The sequence below is a fragment of the Saimiri boliviensis genome, chromosome 6 (genome assembly GCF_048565385.1).
Source record: "Saimiri boliviensis isolate mSaiBol1 chromosome 6, mSaiBol1.pri, whole genome shotgun sequence".
Lineage (NCBI taxonomy): Eukaryota > Metazoa > Chordata > Mammalia > Primates > Cebidae > Saimiri > Saimiri boliviensis.
Genome location: NC_133454.1, coordinates 80,330,624 through 80,347,816, shown reverse-complemented (window position 1 = coordinate 80,347,816; position 17,193 = coordinate 80,330,624). Strand labels below are relative to the sequence as shown.

The window sequence follows — 17,193 nt, the reverse complement described above, 5'->3', positions numbered from 1 at the left end:
ATGTAGTAAAATAATTAGAAAGCAGTTATTTTGAGTATTTACCTCCTTTTTGTTTAATGTGAGTTTACATAATTTATTTTTTAATAATGTCTGTGTTTAACCACCAGTTCACACAATTCTTGAAAATTACAGTAGACTCTTAAGAGCTGCAACAAGCAGGATCCTATACATCACTAAAGAGATCTCTCCAAAGCACATGTTAGAAGGGCCCAGAAATTCACCTACTTCTCAGGCTCAGTGACTCCCTAAAGTCACCCACATGGGAAAGGCAGAGCCAACCCTAGGGCCTCAGACACAGTTCCTGATCCTCCATGTCTTCCTGGTGACCACTGGGTGCCCTGCCCTTTATAGGGTCTTGCAGACCCGGGAATACCGTGTGGTCCTTGACCCCAGGATGATGACTCATGTCACTCTGGAGTGAGTCACTCAGGGAAGAGGCTGCTGAGCAGCCTGGAACAAACAGAACTGGGCAAGATTTATATTTGCTAGGCGTTAAATGGGAGGCTCAGATACTTTGCTGCTATTCCCGGTGCCTTTGAACTGCCTCCGATTGAGCAATTGTACATATTTTGAAGAAGAAAAAATTTTTTCAAGTGGACCTATTTTTAAAAAAAAGAATTGCTGAAGTGAAAAAGCTGGAAAGGAGACCTGGGGAGATGTTTAGGCTTATTTCCTGTCATTGGTCTGAGCAGGTGCTGGCTCCTTTCCAGGGCACCGCCAGCCAACGAAGCCAATACGAGATCCACAGGAGTGGAGAGCAGGGCTGGAGAAAGTCAGGCCCTGAGAAGGTTTTCCACAGATGTGCAAACCCTGGGAGTGTTGGGGTGCTCGGGGCCAGCCTCCCCAAACACAACTTTGTTTAGGCGACACAGCCATGGGGGAAGTGCCTTCCACTTCCTCATCCTCCCTTTTCTGTTGCCATGGAGGCTTTCTTCCTGCATCTCCGCCCTTCTCCACCGTTCCTGCTCCCCCACAATTCCCTTCACTCTAGATCCACTTTCAGGAGAGAATCCTGGGACTTCTACCACACACTGGGGAGGGGGTGCTGTACCCCCTCCACTCTCTCACTCACCCACTTGTTCAGCACAGCACAGATGCCTACTTGGCCAGATACTGTGGCTGACCCTCTTCCAGGAGCAATTACACGCTAGGCCTCATGTCTCACCTGCAGAATGAAAACCTCTGTTTTAGGGGAGTAGCCATCAGTACAGGGATCGTGGACGGAGCTGGGGCTTCGAAACCAGACTGACCTGGGACTGAGCACAGCACAGACTTGGGGTAACCACAGCCCAGACATGGGACTGTCCACAGCACGGACCAGGACTGAGTCTGCTTGACCTGCAGGAGAGAAATCTGGGAGCTCAGCCACCTAGGATGAACACCAGAGTCTCTCTGAGCCGTGGTTTGGTTTTGTTGATGCCGTGCTTAGAGAACTCAGCTGCCCTGTTTGGAGAATGTGAGGGAACTGCGTGCATTCTGTGTGCCAGCACCTTGCATGTGTTTCCTGTTTTAATCCTTACAATAACCCTAAAAGGTAGGTGCTATTACCTCCATTTTCAAATGAGGAAACTGAGGCCAGGGGAGATTTATCCAGCAAGGGAGAGGCAGAGGAAGGATTAGAACTGAGTCTGCCAAGCTCCAAAGCCCCATGAACAGGCCAAGGTTGGGAAGCAGGATGGGGTTTTCCGGAGGCAGGCTCCCCTCCAGCTCACTTGTGGAGGTACAGAACCCAGCTCTGCAGTTGGCCAGGCCCAGGGGACCCCCAGAAGCACCTCCCAGCACTTTCAGCAGATCTCTTGCGGGAGCATCCTCTCTCCTGCGAGTGTGACCATGAGAGCAAGGACGATGAAGAGGCACTGCCGAAGGACGCCTGCGTTCCTGGCACAGACACGATGGCTTACCCTTCACCATGAGCAAAACCATCAGAATGAAAAGTCAGAAAGCTGCCATGTGTATCCAGGCTTGGGGTGTGGGGGCTCTGGGGCCTTCTCTGACTCTGCCCCTCACTTACAAGTGTGGCCTTGGTCACGTACCTCCCCGTCTCTAGGCCTTAGTTCCCCATGGGTAAAAATAGGCACAGGGGTAGGACTGTTGGGTTCCCAGTGGCCCTTCTGTCACCCTCTGGATTTACAGAAAGGCTAAGAGAGCTCCTTGTGCAGTCACCCCAAACAATTCTCCCCATCAGTTGTTCATCTAGAGATAGACCCGTGGTATTAATAGTAACCTAATCTCTTTCACATTCTTTGTGCTGCTAAAATGAAAGCAAAAATTCAAAGCTGGAAGAACAAAAAAACCAAAACAAAACAAAACAAAAAACTCCCTTCTGAGAATACTGAGTCACTCCAGACAGGTCAGTGGAGGCTAGGTTAACCCATTGTTTCCCGAAAGGGTTTCTTGGCTCTTCCCTCAATGCTCAGAGATTCATAGAGAGAATCCGAGAGCCACTCAACTTACAGGCTGTGCTCCTGGGATATTGTGGTTTTAAGAGAGGAGTTTGGTCTCTTCTAGGCAAGTTGCAAGGCTCTGGGAGAGGCATCTTTGGGGTCAGGATGACAGGTTGCTGCTGCCTGTGGAGAACAGGCTTGGCTCTGCAAGGAAGGGGAGCATCAGACCCAGATGCAGTAAATTCCCAGCGCCGCCATTCACAGGCAATGACATTGGGCAAGCCTCTGGGTCTCAGTTCCCTCATCTGTAAAATGGGTCTAATTTTAATGTTAATAATATTAGTACTTACTCTCCCCACCTCACAGGGCTGCTGAGAGCCCTGAAAGAGATAGTCTCTGTAAAGATTGTTCCTGAACCCTGCGTCCTGATGATGGCTCTGTACTTTCTGGGATACAGTAAGGCCTTTGAAGCCTACAAGGTGGGACTGGCCTCTCTTTCCTCCACCTGCTGCTACCTTCCAAGGCTGCGAACCGCCCCCACCGCTGGCTGCCTGTGCAGGGTGGAGGTGTGCGGCCAGCTGTGGCCAGGCCTGCCTGTGCTTTCGTGGCCCTCTGCTGTCCTCCTGCCCTGCCCCTACAGCCCTCAGGGTTCTACAACAGCTATTTCCAGGGGCAGAACCTGTGCTGTTGACCTAACAAGTGTGGGGCTTTCTGGATGGGCAAACCAGTGGAGGTACAGGAATGGAAAGGTCAGAGGGTGAGGGGCAAATGGGTGGACTGGCAGACAGTGAGTGGAAGGATGGGTGGATGAATCTGCCACACCACATGGCAGGCGACGTGCAGGCTCAACTGCGGGCCACTCTCAAGCCCTCATAGGACCCCTGACCTGACAAGCAGAGTGTAGGCCCTTCTTCCTCCCCTCTGCCTCCCACCATCCTTAGCCTCACTGAGAGTACTCACTCCGGTTCTGCCCTCGGAGGCAGGGGGCTCCCTGCCTGGCTTTTCTGTTACGCGCAAGCAGAACTGCTGGTGAAGAAGCCAGAGTGGAAGAGAGGAAAGACAATGGGCCTGGGAGTCAGACTAGCCTGGATTATAACCCTTCACCAGCTACTTACTAGCTGTGTGATATTGACCAAGTTGCAGAACCTGAGCCCTAGATCCTTACTATGTTGAATGGAAATAATAAATTGTATCTAATGGAGGTTAAACAATATAGCACTTGAAATACATCTCTGCATGTATCCCAAAACCTAAAATGCAATAAAATATATTTTTAAAAAAATAATAATAATAAACAAATACATCTAGCATAGTGTCTTTTGCTCAGTAGGTGACTTAGAAATATCTGAGGAATGAAAGCATGAACAAAAGTATATTCGTTTGTTTCCTTTCATGAGCAGGGGCAGATAAAATATTTAAATATGGTTTAGGAACTTCTAGCCTCTTCAGTTGTACAAATGATTGGATAGTTATCCCAGCAGAGTCTCGTGGAAAATTTGCACCAGATCCAAAGGTAGCTGAGCCAGTCAAGTTGTTTCCACCTCTGCATCTCAGTTTCCCTGCCTGTAAAATGGGTCAGGTTTTACTTAGGCACTGGCTGGGGGGCAGAATGAGTAGAGTTAAAAGAGGTGATTAGCTTTTGGCACTGACCCACCTAACCCTTTCCTAACGAGACTGGAGAGGCAGCAAGAAGGGCCCTGAAAATGGGTTAAAGAAGGAACGGCTTGGAGACCAAACATTACTAAATATTTTTTCCTTTTATGGGCTGGTGCTCTAGATCACCACTTCCTGGAGATTATATTCTAAACTTTGCTGTGATGGATGTGAGGTCCGCGTGCCCACAAGCTCCAGAGGAACCCAGATGTCACCCTGGGGGAGGGACTCTGCTTTTACCTTGCTATTTTAAGCAGCGAGTTTATAATAATGGATGGGAGAGACAGCAAACAGGGCGGGAGCAGCGTGGGAATGGCCCCAGCAGGCGGGGCTGCTGGGGCTACCCCTGAGGAGCCTGGGGTTCCATCTTGCCAAGGGTGGGGCCTCAGCCAGCATCCATTCTATCTTTATGCGGGGGCAATTGACATCTAGCTTAATTCATTTGTTCTATTTTGCTTTCTGTCACAGGGACTGAGTTAAACTCTTTTTGGAAGAGAAGGAGATGGAGGAAAGAAAGTGGAGGGTTAGAAAATGGGATATTTCTCATGAGACTTCAGAAGACCACAGTCCCAAAATCCTGGGATGGAATTGTCAGGTCTTTTGGTTTGTTGTAGCTAAAAAGAGTCCAGGATTTCAGGGACTCCCAGAGGTGGAAAAGGCCCCTGAAGTGGTTAGGAATCCTGTGACCCTAGTCCCAGCCTTTAACAGAACCTCCAAGGAATGGTAAACTCGCCACCCAAAGAGCAGCCTGTTGCATCTTCAGGTGGCTCCAACCACTAGAAGGTTGCCCTTGCCTTCATCTGACCTTTCAGTCATCAGTCATGGCATCTACCCTTTGGGGACAGTAGAACCACATGAATACTTTCCAAACATCTGAGGAGAGACTTTTATTTCTTCCTGCACTTCCTCTTCTCCAGGCTCAAGTTCTCTAGTTTTTTAAACAAAAATTCTTGTTCTCCTAGTTTCCTGCTTCCTGTTTTCTAAACATGTCCCAATTTGTCTAAATCCTTCTTAATAGGCAGAGCATTAATCTACATTAATCCACACTTTGTGTAGATTAAGACAGAAGAAGTGGAATAGTCACCTCCCATGTTTTGGAAACCATATCCCTGTTAAGACAGCCTGGACTTATATATATCTATCACTCATAATTTTAACAGGTTTCCTAGGAGATGTGGCCAACTTCCTTTAGTAGAAATGGGGTTTGTAGCTACTCTTGTGTTGCCCTCGATCCCTGTTACCATATACTGTACCCAGTACCATTGATGCCGCTGCTGCTGCAATCCAAGTAAAGATGATAGATTAATCACAGAGCTCACCTTTGGGTGAATGATGCTCAGTTTACTCATACAGTAAGAATTTGGCATGGAAGACACAGATAGCATGCCCCGGCCCCGTAGCTCTCATTCCCAAGAGTCAGGTGAAATCTGTCCAGTATGGCTTCTCTCCACCTTGTCTTATCTTCCCCACTAGACACCCAGCTAATCTGTTCCAAGAAATTACATTCAGCATTTGTGTTCATGGCTCAGCTCAAACATCAGTTCTTATGTGAAATCTTTGCTAAAATCATATCCCACCATCCCAATTTCCATAGTTAGGGAACCCTTTTCTGGGGTCCTGCAACTTCTCACTTTCAAAATATTTACTCCATTATACTGTTCTCCAGCATCTCCTACCACTGGACACTGTGTTCCTTGAGGGCCAAGATTATCCTCTTTGTGTCACCAGCCCCGGCACAGGCCTGGTAGAGTAGGTGTAAAGTGTTGGCAGTGAAAATGGATGCTCTACTTGAGATGAGATTTCTTGAGGTGACCAGTAGGGGTCACCCTAACTGTTCCAGAGCTGATGGCCTAACTTGCTCATTTCAGAGAAAGACAGTCAAGATGGTGGTCACCTTGACCAATTTTGGGACTAAAAGTCCTTAGTTCTTTAAACATAAATCAACAATCATTCTTTGCTGAATCTTTTGGGTATCTAGGAAGAATCTGACACCTCACCTATCTCAAGGAGCTCAGTCCAGGAGTCTAGAGGTTATGTGTGTTGGCTGGTGGGGATTTGGGGGTCGGTCAGTGCTGGGCTGATGTCAGCCTGGGTCTGTTCTGCAGCACTGTGGCTCTAGGGCTTTTCTGAGCTCTTTCTGCAGTACAGGAAGAACACCAAGTGTTATGGGAGGTGGCAGGGCTTTCGGGCACTTCCTCCTACAAGCTCCGGCAGTCAGAAGTACCTCCCAGAGGACCTGGAACATAGTTGGTGCTCAGTAAATGACAGTGTCCTTTATCCCCACCCCCACCCCCCATGTGTCCCGTCAGCCAAAGGTCACCTGCCTATGTTATCCATGTGGTGGTCTTAATCTACTGTCCAGTGGAGCAGCTCCTTCAGGGAATCTCTAAAAGTTGCAGAACCAGGCCAGTTGTTAGTTCTGCAGACCCCTGAAAGTATCACCCACCCCACTACGAGAAGAAGAAGGGAGTTTAAAAATGGGGAGAGGCCAGGCAGAGCCCTTGGAGCTCTGGCCGAGCTTCCTGGTCTGCAAGACCCCCTGCAGGTGGTCTCTTTGGGAACCTTCTCTGAACTGAGTATGTTTCGTCCTTGGAACATCCTGCTTGGGGGGCATTCCTATCTCTGTTTTGACAAGAAAACCGGGACTCAGAGATGAAGCCAACTTTCCGAGGCCACATAGCCAGTGAGTGGTATAGTGAGGACTCACACTCACATATCTGGTTCCAATGCCTGTGTTCTTTCTACATTGTTATTCTGCCTGTCCCTGTGGAGACCTGGTGTTGCTAGACTCCTGTTCTAAGAGGAAGCAGAGGATCTAGGCCCATTGGCTCAATATCTATTGGCAGGATCATACTCCTAGGCATCTTGACAGACAAGAAGCATGAAGGAGCAGTGAGTATGTTTTCAGTTACGAGTAACAAAAGCCCAACACAAAGTGATTTCAACACCAAGAGGCTTAATTGTTCATGTAACTGGCTAATCCAGAGTGTTCAGGCTTCAGGTACACTTTGATCGGAGCTCGAATTCTGTTTCTCTGCAGGTCCCTTAGCTCTGCCCTCCTCTGTGTGTGTCAGTTATATTCTGTCTGGCTTTCCTCATGGAGGCAAAATGGTGTCCCTAGCACCAGGTCTCACATCTTCACACTCCACCACTCAGAGCAGGAGAAAGCATCTAGTCCCAGGACACTACTGTATGCTCGTCCATGTAGGCTGGGTCCATTGTCCGTCCCTGAGCCGATCACTGTGGGAGGTGGATGAGATTATGCCGATTGCGGTCCCAGTCAGCTTTGGAACTCCAGTGCCCCCAGGCTGCTACACCATGGGGAGAGGATAGTCTAGCTTCTGGGAGGCAACCTAAGGTTGCTGGGGTTGGGCACAGGGCACACGGAATTCACCCTGCCTGAGACTCCAGGTTTTAGCAGGGCTGGTGCAGGCCCCATGAGGGCTGAACTCAAATAAGAGAGCCTGCGCCGAGGGTCAGAAGAGCATGAAGGGTGGTGTCAAGGAGGAAGTCAAGAAACAGCACCCTTTACTTCCCATCCACGTGGCCGGGGAATGCTGTGTGGTATAGCAGAAAGAGCCCAGCCTCAAAATCAGGAAGATCTGGGTTCAATTTCTTGGTTCTCTCTATAATTTGGGGCAAGTCACTTTCACTCTCTGGGGCAGTTCTCTCATCTGTAAAACAGGAATATTAATGCCTGCATCAGAGGTCATCATGAGGATTCAATTAAATGATGGTGATGCGCCTAGGACAGGGCCCGACACCCAGTAGGTGGTCAGTAAGTGGTAGACAAATGCCAATCTGATCTCAATGGTGTATCTTCCATTAGCTACAGTTTTGAGGAGTTTGAAGCACTTTTCTCCCTTCTGGGATAGCTGTGTTTACTGTAAAGACCAAATTAGATGCAAAATCTCTAAGGTCACCTCTGACTTTGTAAACAAAGCCAGAGAGCCGGAGGAAATGAAATTCCAAATGCCCTCTACTAGCCTGGTTTGACCTCCGGTGTTGATGCAAACTCAAGCCGGCTCTCACTGTGGCTTGTGGCTCCGGGAAATGGAACCTAGCTTGGGACAGGGATGGGAATGGATTTGACTTGTCCTTTTGGCGTCTCCCCAGCCTGTGGAGCCCAGGCCTCTTGGAGCATCTTTGGGGCTGACACAGCGGAGGTTCCGGGCACACGTGGCCACTCCCAGCAGGAGGCTGCCATGCCCCACATTCCCGAGGACGAGGAGCCCCCCGGAGAGCCACAGGCAGCCCGGAGCCCTGCCGGCCAAGTAAGTGCCCCCTCCCTGCCCTCAGCTAGCCTGGCTGGGGGCCAAGCCAAGTGCCCTAGGCTGAGGCCACAGCCCCTAGGCTGGCCAGAGGGTTTGCTGACAGCTCATGCAGGTTGCAGTGGGTACCTGGAGAAGGTGCGTGGCTTCCATGCTGGGGAATCAGTTACTCTGAGTTGATTTGAATTGACCGAGGCCCCAAATATTCTTAGTATAGAACCAACTGTGTAGGCTGTGTCTGACTGAGGCCTCAGAAGTCAAACCACAGACCACACAGGCTCCTTGTGAACTGGAGAAAGACTTAGATGAGAACCATTAGCCCCGAGATCCTCATATGTCAGGGGAGGGGGCACTAGAAAAGGCCACTTAAAGTAAATGCACTTAAAATGAAGATCAAAATTATATAGTAAATAGCAAAAAGGTTTTCAGTGAAATTCTATTATAGAAAGGAAATGAGGAAAGCAAGTTAATTTAAAGGAACATTGAGATTTTTATTGTACGAATGAGGCATTTAAAACAAGCTATTTTTAGCTATACAGATTACAAAATACAGGTTATGTGCTAATTTTTAGATTGAACAAAGAATAAAATGTTGATTTCGGTGTGGCTGTATTTCTTTATTATACCAGCAAAATGATCTGTTCACATAATAACATGTTCTTTACATTTTACTTTACAGCACCTAATTAAGAGACTGTTTGTTTAATACGTAGGGGCTTCATCCATTTTCCTAAGGATCTCTTTTAATCCCTCAATATTCAAATGATTCCCTTTTGAGGAACCTATCTGGGCATTGTGCTCAGGGTATTTTCTTTCTTTAACTGCTTAGCTCTATCTGATCTCCTTGGTCAAAGACCTTGCATGTGAAATTCCCCATCATTGTTTTCTTTGACTTCGTGAACTTTGCAGTTGATTTGCTCTAAAATGTTATTGTCCTGTTATATTGGACAGTTGTTCAAACTCACCTGAGCCAGATGGGAGAGACACTTGTGAAGTGAGGGAAGAATCTATGAGTGAGCATTATTCTTACAAATGGGCAGATTCTTAGTGAATATTTTCATGTTATGATGACATTTGTTTTCTGACATATCACAACTGTGGGAACTTAGATAGTAAATACTTAGAAAAGAATGGCCCTTTGTATCTCCACATCCCAAACTCCTGGGACTGAGACGTTGCAGAACTTGGCAGCCTTAGGGGGTGTGTATGGGCGGGGGCCTTCCCTTGAATGTGTAAGTGATGGTGGGCCAAGCCCCCAGCCCCTCAGCCTGGGGTTTTATCAAGTCCAGGCCCCCATTCTGGGAAACTGGGTCCTGCTGCTGAGGCTGCCAAGTTCTGAAAGCTTGGGGGTTAAGGAAGGGACTGACAAAACACTCACAACTGCATTCAAATGTGACTGCTTCCAGACCTTCAGGCCTGGACTTTCTTAGGCTCTGTCTCCTTAGCATCTCTACTTCCTTGCCCTGGATTCCTCTGCAAATGGCCATCCTTGGGCCTTTCTACTTCATTAGCAATGGTTGTACCCCGGAATCAGATTCTCAGGCAAAATCTAGCTCCTAAATCCTGGGCAACTCCCTCAAACAGCTGCCCCAAGAATAAAAGCATTCCTAAAATATAAGATAATAAAAAAGCAGCAAAGATACAACTCTGCTGTCAGTGAAGACGGGCTTTTATACTGAGTTAAGTTCTTCCTGTTTACAAAGCTTTAATTATAATTAAGAGTTCTTTCAAAGTATATCCTCAGGAAACACATAACAAGACAACATAAACACCTGTCACTTATACATTTAAGGGAAGGGCATCTCCCCACCCACAAGACTGCCAAGCTCTAGGGCATCTCAATCCTATGAGTTTGGGATATGGAGGTACAAAGGGCCATTCTTTTTAAAGTGTTTGTTATTTAAGTTCCTAGAGTTGTAATGTGTAAGAAAACAAATGTAATCATAACATGAAAATACTCACTAAGAATCTACCCATTTGCAAAAATAATATTCACTCATGCATTCTTCCCTCATGGGTACTTCTGCTGGGCTCCAATAATGCAGCGGCTATCAGCACCTACAAGCTTTCTCTTTATAGTCTTGATTTCCCATGAGCACAGAGAATCATGGCACTTGAAGGGCCTTCAGAGACTGTCTCTTATTTAATGAGAGTTGGTTCTGGCTCAGGGTCACAGGGAGGCTGAACCCGTGGGGAACTGCAATTTGGAGCTCCCACTGGCCAATCACTGGCTAGCTCCCTTACACTCAACTTTTTGTGGTAGGCAAGCTCATGGAACCCTCCCCTCATGTGGCAACCTCTAGAAACACCATCACGCCAACCTAATGGCGCTGTACCTTTGTGCATTTGGAAGCCACAATGGTTAGGAGGGCCAACAGGAATTCAGGGGAGCTGGGAGCCGGGAGGCCCAGGTCCTGTCAGGGAGTTCATATAGCACAGTATTTAAGAATATAAACAGTGCAGTCATACCAAGCTGGGCTTCAATCCCAGCTCCTCTACATTCTGGTCAAGAGACCTTGTCTTGGCCAAGAAACTTTGAGACCAAGTCTGTTAACTCTGCTGTGCTTCCGGTTTCTTATGTGTTACCCAGTACAAGGGTTGGTTGCTGCCTCCTAGACCCTGCATGTTCAGCCCAGCCCTCAAGAGCCTTTGATAGCCTGAGGGACCATAACGCTGGGGCATTTAGAGCCCTCAACCAGAGGCCACATCAAATTTAACTTTCTTTTACAATCTTTCCTTACTCCCACACCCTAGGCATCTTAAAGCTTTTCAGAAGGCAACCAGGCATGATGGGTAAAGTGCTTCTCCCATTATTGCACTCACCAGACAATGTATATTGGGTTTCTCAGGTAGCCACAGCCTTGGGAGGGTCAGGCCTTAGGAGCTAGCCTGGAGCCTTCAGGGGGCTGGAGCCTGAGTCCCTGGGAGCATCTGAAGCCAGGCAGCCAAGGAAGCGGGCCTGGCCAGGATGACTCGGCTGGAAGTCCCAATCCTGTCCGAGTTCCCACTCTGTAAAGCAAGCAAAGAACAGAGCATCCTTCTGAGTTTACAGCTCCCTGGGGTTCAGCCCTAGTTCTGATTCCTCAGGTCCCAAGCCCTGTTTCCCATCACTGGCATGAGCACTAGCTGAGACCTTCTCACACACAAACACAAAATCGGTAGGACTAGATCCTGTTTCTTTTTCTACATGTACACACACACAGACACACACACAGACACACATGTAGGCACAGACAGACCTACCCTTCAGGTCCTTAACCAGAAGCTGCAATCAAATATCACACAGGCACACACACACACACACACACACACACATACACACACACAAAAGCCTCCCAGCAATGCACTCTGCAAGGCTATGTCCTGAGTGGGGTTTTCTGCATTGGCCCTTGAATAGGGAGAGACTCAAAAGGAAGAGTTTGGAGCCAAGGGGTTCTGCCAGCAATAGACACTGTCAGGACACAAGCCTGGGACCTTAGGGGACCACAGAATGACAGGCTGCCAGTGCTAGAAGAATCCCAGGTCACATCTAAGCTCTTCTCAGAAAGGCAAAGCTCTCCATAATATGAGCCCCATTCAGTCATCCTGGAAATTTTTGGAACACCAGATTCCTCAGCCATCCAAGACCTACTGAATTGGAATCTCTTGAGGTAGGTCTTTGGAATCTGTAGGATATTTCTTTTTATTTTTGAGATGACGTCTCGCTCTGTTGCCCAGGCTAGAGAGCAGTGGTGTGATCTTAGCTCACTGTATCCTCCGTCTCCCAGGTTAAATGATTCTTGTGCCTCAGCCTCCCGAGTAGCTTGGACTATGGGCTTGTGCCACCACGCGTGGCTAATTTTTATATTTTAGTAGAGATGGGCTTTTACCATGTCAGCCAGGCTGATCTCAAACTCCTGGCCTCAAGTGATCTGCCCACCTCAGCCTCCCAAAGTGCTGGGATTACAGGTGTGAGCCACCACGCCTGGCCTAGGAATCTACAGGAATATTTCTATAATGAAAAGCTCACCACCTCCCAAGGAAGCCTGTGCCTGTGCCCTGGTTGGCCAGCTCTGTCCTGGTCAAGTTAGACTCTGCCTCTCCCAGGACTCTCCCTTGGTTCTGCCCTCCATACGGCCTATCGTGGGCTGAATTCTGCAGTTGTAAGAAGGCAGTCTTCCCGGAGTCTCTTTTTCTCTAGTTTCTTTGGTCTTTGCTCCCACGACAGCGTTCAGAGCCTTCCTAACCTCCACTCAGGACACATACCAGGCCATCTTCCCCTCACTGTAGGGCCCCAGACCTGGCCTCAGGATCCAGATGCAGTCTTACTCAGTTCTGGCTGAGTTCCTGGACTGTGACCAGCAGCCACAGTAGGAAGCTGACTCACACGGACAGTGCAGCATCCTCAGAAGTGCCTTGCAAACCTGAGGGTACAAAGAGGCCCACATTAGCTGAAAGAGCCCAATTTTCACTGACTCTAGCTTCTACCCAAACGACTCCTCCAAAGGGTTTTAGAAGCCCCCAGAAGCAGGTCAGTGTTAACTCATAAGCAGACTTCACCTCTTCATATCACCTGTTCCAGCACCCCAGCTACCACCTCCCCCTGCTCCCCTACTTCCATTGCACACAAAGCCACTTAATAATAATAGCTAACCCTATGCCAGTTACTCATCTACCATATTAATTCATTTAACCTATAATTAGCCTTATGGTAGGTATTATCATTCCCATTTCATATCTGAGGAAACTGAGGCACAGAGAAGTTAACTACCTTCCTCCAAGGTCACACAGATCATAAGTGGGAGGCCCAGGATCTGAGCCCAGAGCCCATACTTAGTCCATACCCTGCACCGAGCACTGTTGACTGCCCCCAGATCCTCTGTGAGAGCTCTGGGACCTGGGCCAACAGTACGTTGTCCTCTGTTTCCAAAGACCCTCATTTCAGAGGGGCCAACTTCAGAGCTCGCTGTCAGAGGAAATGCCAAAGCACCACCAAGCCCTTTCTGCCAGCCCTTCGGGAGCACAAGCTCATGGGGCCAGCAAACATAGCTTTGTCACACGCCTGTCTGTGCCCCTTCCTCATTCTCCTTCAGCCCAGTAATCAGACAGCCCAAATTTAACTTGAGTGGGCTGTCTGATGGCTCGGCTGAAGGAGAATGAGGAAGGAGCATGGACACATTGAGGAAGGGGAAGGACACATTGACTCCTAGAAACACAGGCCACCATGCTATTGCCTGGTTTAGGCCACATAATGAGGCACTCTGGGTCTCCCCAAGCATCTACTTTGTGTTTCATTCATCAATGCTCTAGGGAGACATGGATGCTCAGCCCTGTTATGCAGTAGCTCTTGTGGCTTAAGGTCATTGCAGCACTCCACTGGCGAGTGGCATCTGTACCCATCCCCTCCCCTAACTTTTAAGTAACTGAGATGAGGTTGGAGTGTGCTCTGGAGAAGTAGCCCTGTTTGTGTGGTCCTTATCGGAAGGGATCTGCTTGTGGAGTACTTAGAACCTCTGGCCATGGAACTGCTGGTCCCCCTCCACTTCTGGCTTAGACATGGGGACTGACGTAAGTGCCACCATAACGAATCTGGGGCTGGGTAGATAATTGGCTGGCTAAATGATTAAATGACTGCATTAAAGGGCAGAAGAAATGGAGGGTGGATCAGTGTTAGGAAGGGAGGAAGGAAGGGAGGATAGAAGATATGGTGGATGAGTGACCAGCTGAGTTACTCTCCTTGGAACAAAGCTAACACATATTGTGTGCTTTTCCACGCCCCAAAGTCTGTTGGCATGAGAGCAAAAACCGTGCACAAGTGTTGTAGAGGCCTATCCTGGCTTACACCCTCAGTCAGTGGACTGGGCTCAGAGCCAACCCGTCTGTCCTTTTAGAAGAGGAGGATGACCAAGCAGGGTTCCCCAAGTAGCCAAGGAGTTCCAGAAGGTATGGAAAAGGCTTATAGGAATGTAAGGTATAAGCAGCATGGCAGAGCAAGACGAACTTGGGTTTCACATCCTTGACTGCTACCCTGGATAAGTGATTTATCTTGCTCCAGTTTCCTCATCTAGAAACTAAGAGTTACAGGAATAGCCACTAACCACAGCTAACCTTTATGAAGTACTTACTATGTGCCAGACACTGTATTAGGCTTGTTTTATAGGTTACATTATCTCATTTAATTCTCACAATATTCCTGGTAATAGTATTCATATTCTCACTAACAAAGAAAGAATTTAAGCACAGAAAAGTAATGTGCAGTGGGTAACGTAGCTAAGGAAGTAACTGAAGCTAAATTCAAACCTAGGCAGCTTGACTGTAATTACCGGAATAATATATATAAAGTGGTAAGCAAAGTACTTAGCTCACAGCAGGTGCTCAGTCCCTATGGCACAAAATGGTTTGCAAAAAGTTTCCACATGGTCATTGCAAGTGAACCTCCAAAACCACTGTGAGGTAGATGGAGCAGAGTCACCCCCATGAAGGTGTGAATTTAGAGCAGTTAGATATCTTACCCAAATGAAGTGAAAGAAACTAACACACAGGCTCCTAGTGTTTTCTAGGCTAAATTCTTTATACTCATAATCTCATTTAACCTTCAGAACGCTCATACATGGCAGTGATGACTATGCACATTTCACAGATCAGGATACTAAGGCTTGGAAAGGTTAAGCCAGTTGTTGAAAAATCTCGTAATAAGGAAACAGCAAGGCCTGGATTCCACTGTCTCATGGCTGTAAGCTAAGGAAATGGGCTATAATTAATTTGTTTTCTTCTTTCTATTCCAAAAATACCCCATTATATGCAATTGAGTTTGAGCGCAGAGGCAAGGGAGGACTATTCACTTACGCAGGGTAGGCACTCAATAAATATGGAATCGAGGAATTGAAGTACATTTACTCAGTCAATGTTTATTGAATTTGCTCAATAAATGTTTGTGGAGCATTAACTAACCAAGGTCCTGCTCTCAGGAAGCTCACTTCCTGGTAGATTTACAGCCAAATGCCAGTTCTCTCAGATCCAATTTGCTTTTGTGTTCTCCCACGGCCTTCTCCCATCAGGACCTGGAGGAGCCTTGCTCTGTGTTGTCTATGGGAAGATCTCGAGTTTAGCCATATACTTTACTGCTGATGGCGGATTGCCAGCTTCTCTATTCATTTCAAGCCCTGTCCTCACTGGCCAACAGAAAGGTTCTGTCTATACCTCCCTGGAAACTCCTTGGTAACTGTGTGCTCCCACACTGGAAAAAAAGGCTTATGATCCAAAGGATCAATTCTCTGTCAGGAATGATATGAGGAGGAAACAGATAAAGCATGTAAAGCACTTGAAGCCTGGTCAGGACTGTGTAGAGTGGTGATCCCCCTGCCCCCCACTCCGCCAATGAGAACCCTCATAACGGTGCCTCCCATGTGCCAGGCACTGCTCTAGGCACTTTACACATAGCAACCTCACAACAACTGCAAGACACAGGCATGATTGGTATTCCATTTTATAAATGAGAAAACTGAGGCAGGTAAAGGCACTATAAGCACCAGAAACCAGAAAGTATTTGGATGCTCCCATTAAGGATTTTGAATTCATCTTCTCTAAGTTCATTTTCACTTATTTCATCACATCCTTTGCAAGAACAGCCTCAATTAAGACCTTCAATAAAATAATTTAAAATAAATTATTAGTAAAATATTAGCATCTGGCATACAAGATATTGGTAGCAACTACTGGGCACCTGCTATGCGGTCTAATACTTCCAAAGTTGATATTATCTCTATTTTATAAAGGAAGAAATGGAGTCTCTGAGAAGTTATGTAATTGTCAAAGGTCACTTAGTTGTGCTGTGGTCAAATGGAGATTCAAACTCAAGATTTCCACCAATATAATCCTGCCAGGTATTTCCTCCTTCCCTGGCCCTAGCTAGCTCTAAAGACAATGTCCTGGACACCGGAGTCCCCAGGCATGGGAAGCAGGTGCTTGATGCCCCATCCTTATAAAAAAGAGCTCTAGAGGACAGTTCCACCAGGCTGGCCTCTAGTGGTTCTGGGTGCAGGGTAGGAGCTGTGAGAATTTAGCTGTGGAAATGCCTAAAACAAGGCAGAAAGTGTTTTAGAAATGTTGATGGTTACAGACAGTCAGAAATGCATATTACAATTATTTTCCCTTAGTTCCTATTGTTAGCAATAAAACAGATGGCTGTTGTTTCTCTGTCTCCCCTATCAGACTATATGTGAGCTCCTTGGTCTATGCCTTTCACATGCCATCTCCACCCATAAGCATAGGCTCCAGCATGCAGTAGGAGCTTAGGGAGGGAAGGGGGGAGGGAGGGATGGAAAGATGGATGGGTGGATGGATGGATGGAAGGAAATATGGATGGATGCTTGATTGTGTTGTGATAGGTTGGATAGATAATTGGCTGGCTAGATTATTAAATGACTGCATTAAAGGGCAGAAGAAATGGAGGGTGGATCAGTGTTAGGAAGGGAGGATAGAAGATATAGTGGATGAATAACTAGCTGAGTTACTCTCCTTGGAACAAAACTAACACATATTGTGTGCTTTTCCACACCCCAAAGTCTGTTGGCATCAGAGTAAAAACCGTGATGAACAAGGCAAGTGTTCTTTATCCCTGACTCCTAGAAATAAATAGACAATGGCAGGAAAGAGGACCCACCAGAGGCAGGGCAGGCCCTTGGTGCAAGAGAGGGCCTATAGGGCAGACAGCGGGGAGCCTTTGGGGAGCCAGGGAACTGGCTCTCGGTGCTTGGCAGGCAGGAGCCCTATGCCCAGCAGACCTCAGCAGAGGCACTTCTACTCCCTCCTGTGCCCCTAGGACTTGCCGTTGGAATAATCATTTTCTTTCAAGTCCCCAGAGAGTCCTTTTATCCTGTTGTGAGAGCACTGGCTGCTTTTGCTGC

At 47.5% G+C, this 17,193-nt stretch overlaps 1 protein-coding gene across 6 annotated transcripts in view; it reads left to right on the top strand.

The window, feature by feature from the left end:
- Nucleotides 1-17,193, top strand: part of IRAG1 (inositol 1,4,5-triphosphate receptor associated 1) — a 129,269-nt gene that overhangs the window by 35,076 nt on the left and 77,000 nt on the right. For 4 of the 6 annotated variants that reach the window (XM_010343350.3, XM_010343292.3, XM_010343459.3 and 1 more), the window contains exon 2: nt 8,154-8,311. The exons of the other annotated variants lie outside the window; for them this stretch is intronic. In XM_010343350.3, the coding sequence (XP_010341652.3) occupies nt 8,154-8,311 (158 nt within the window). The remainder of the gene's footprint in view (nt 1-8,153; nt 8,312-17,193) is intronic. 6 annotated transcript variants of the gene reach the window in all.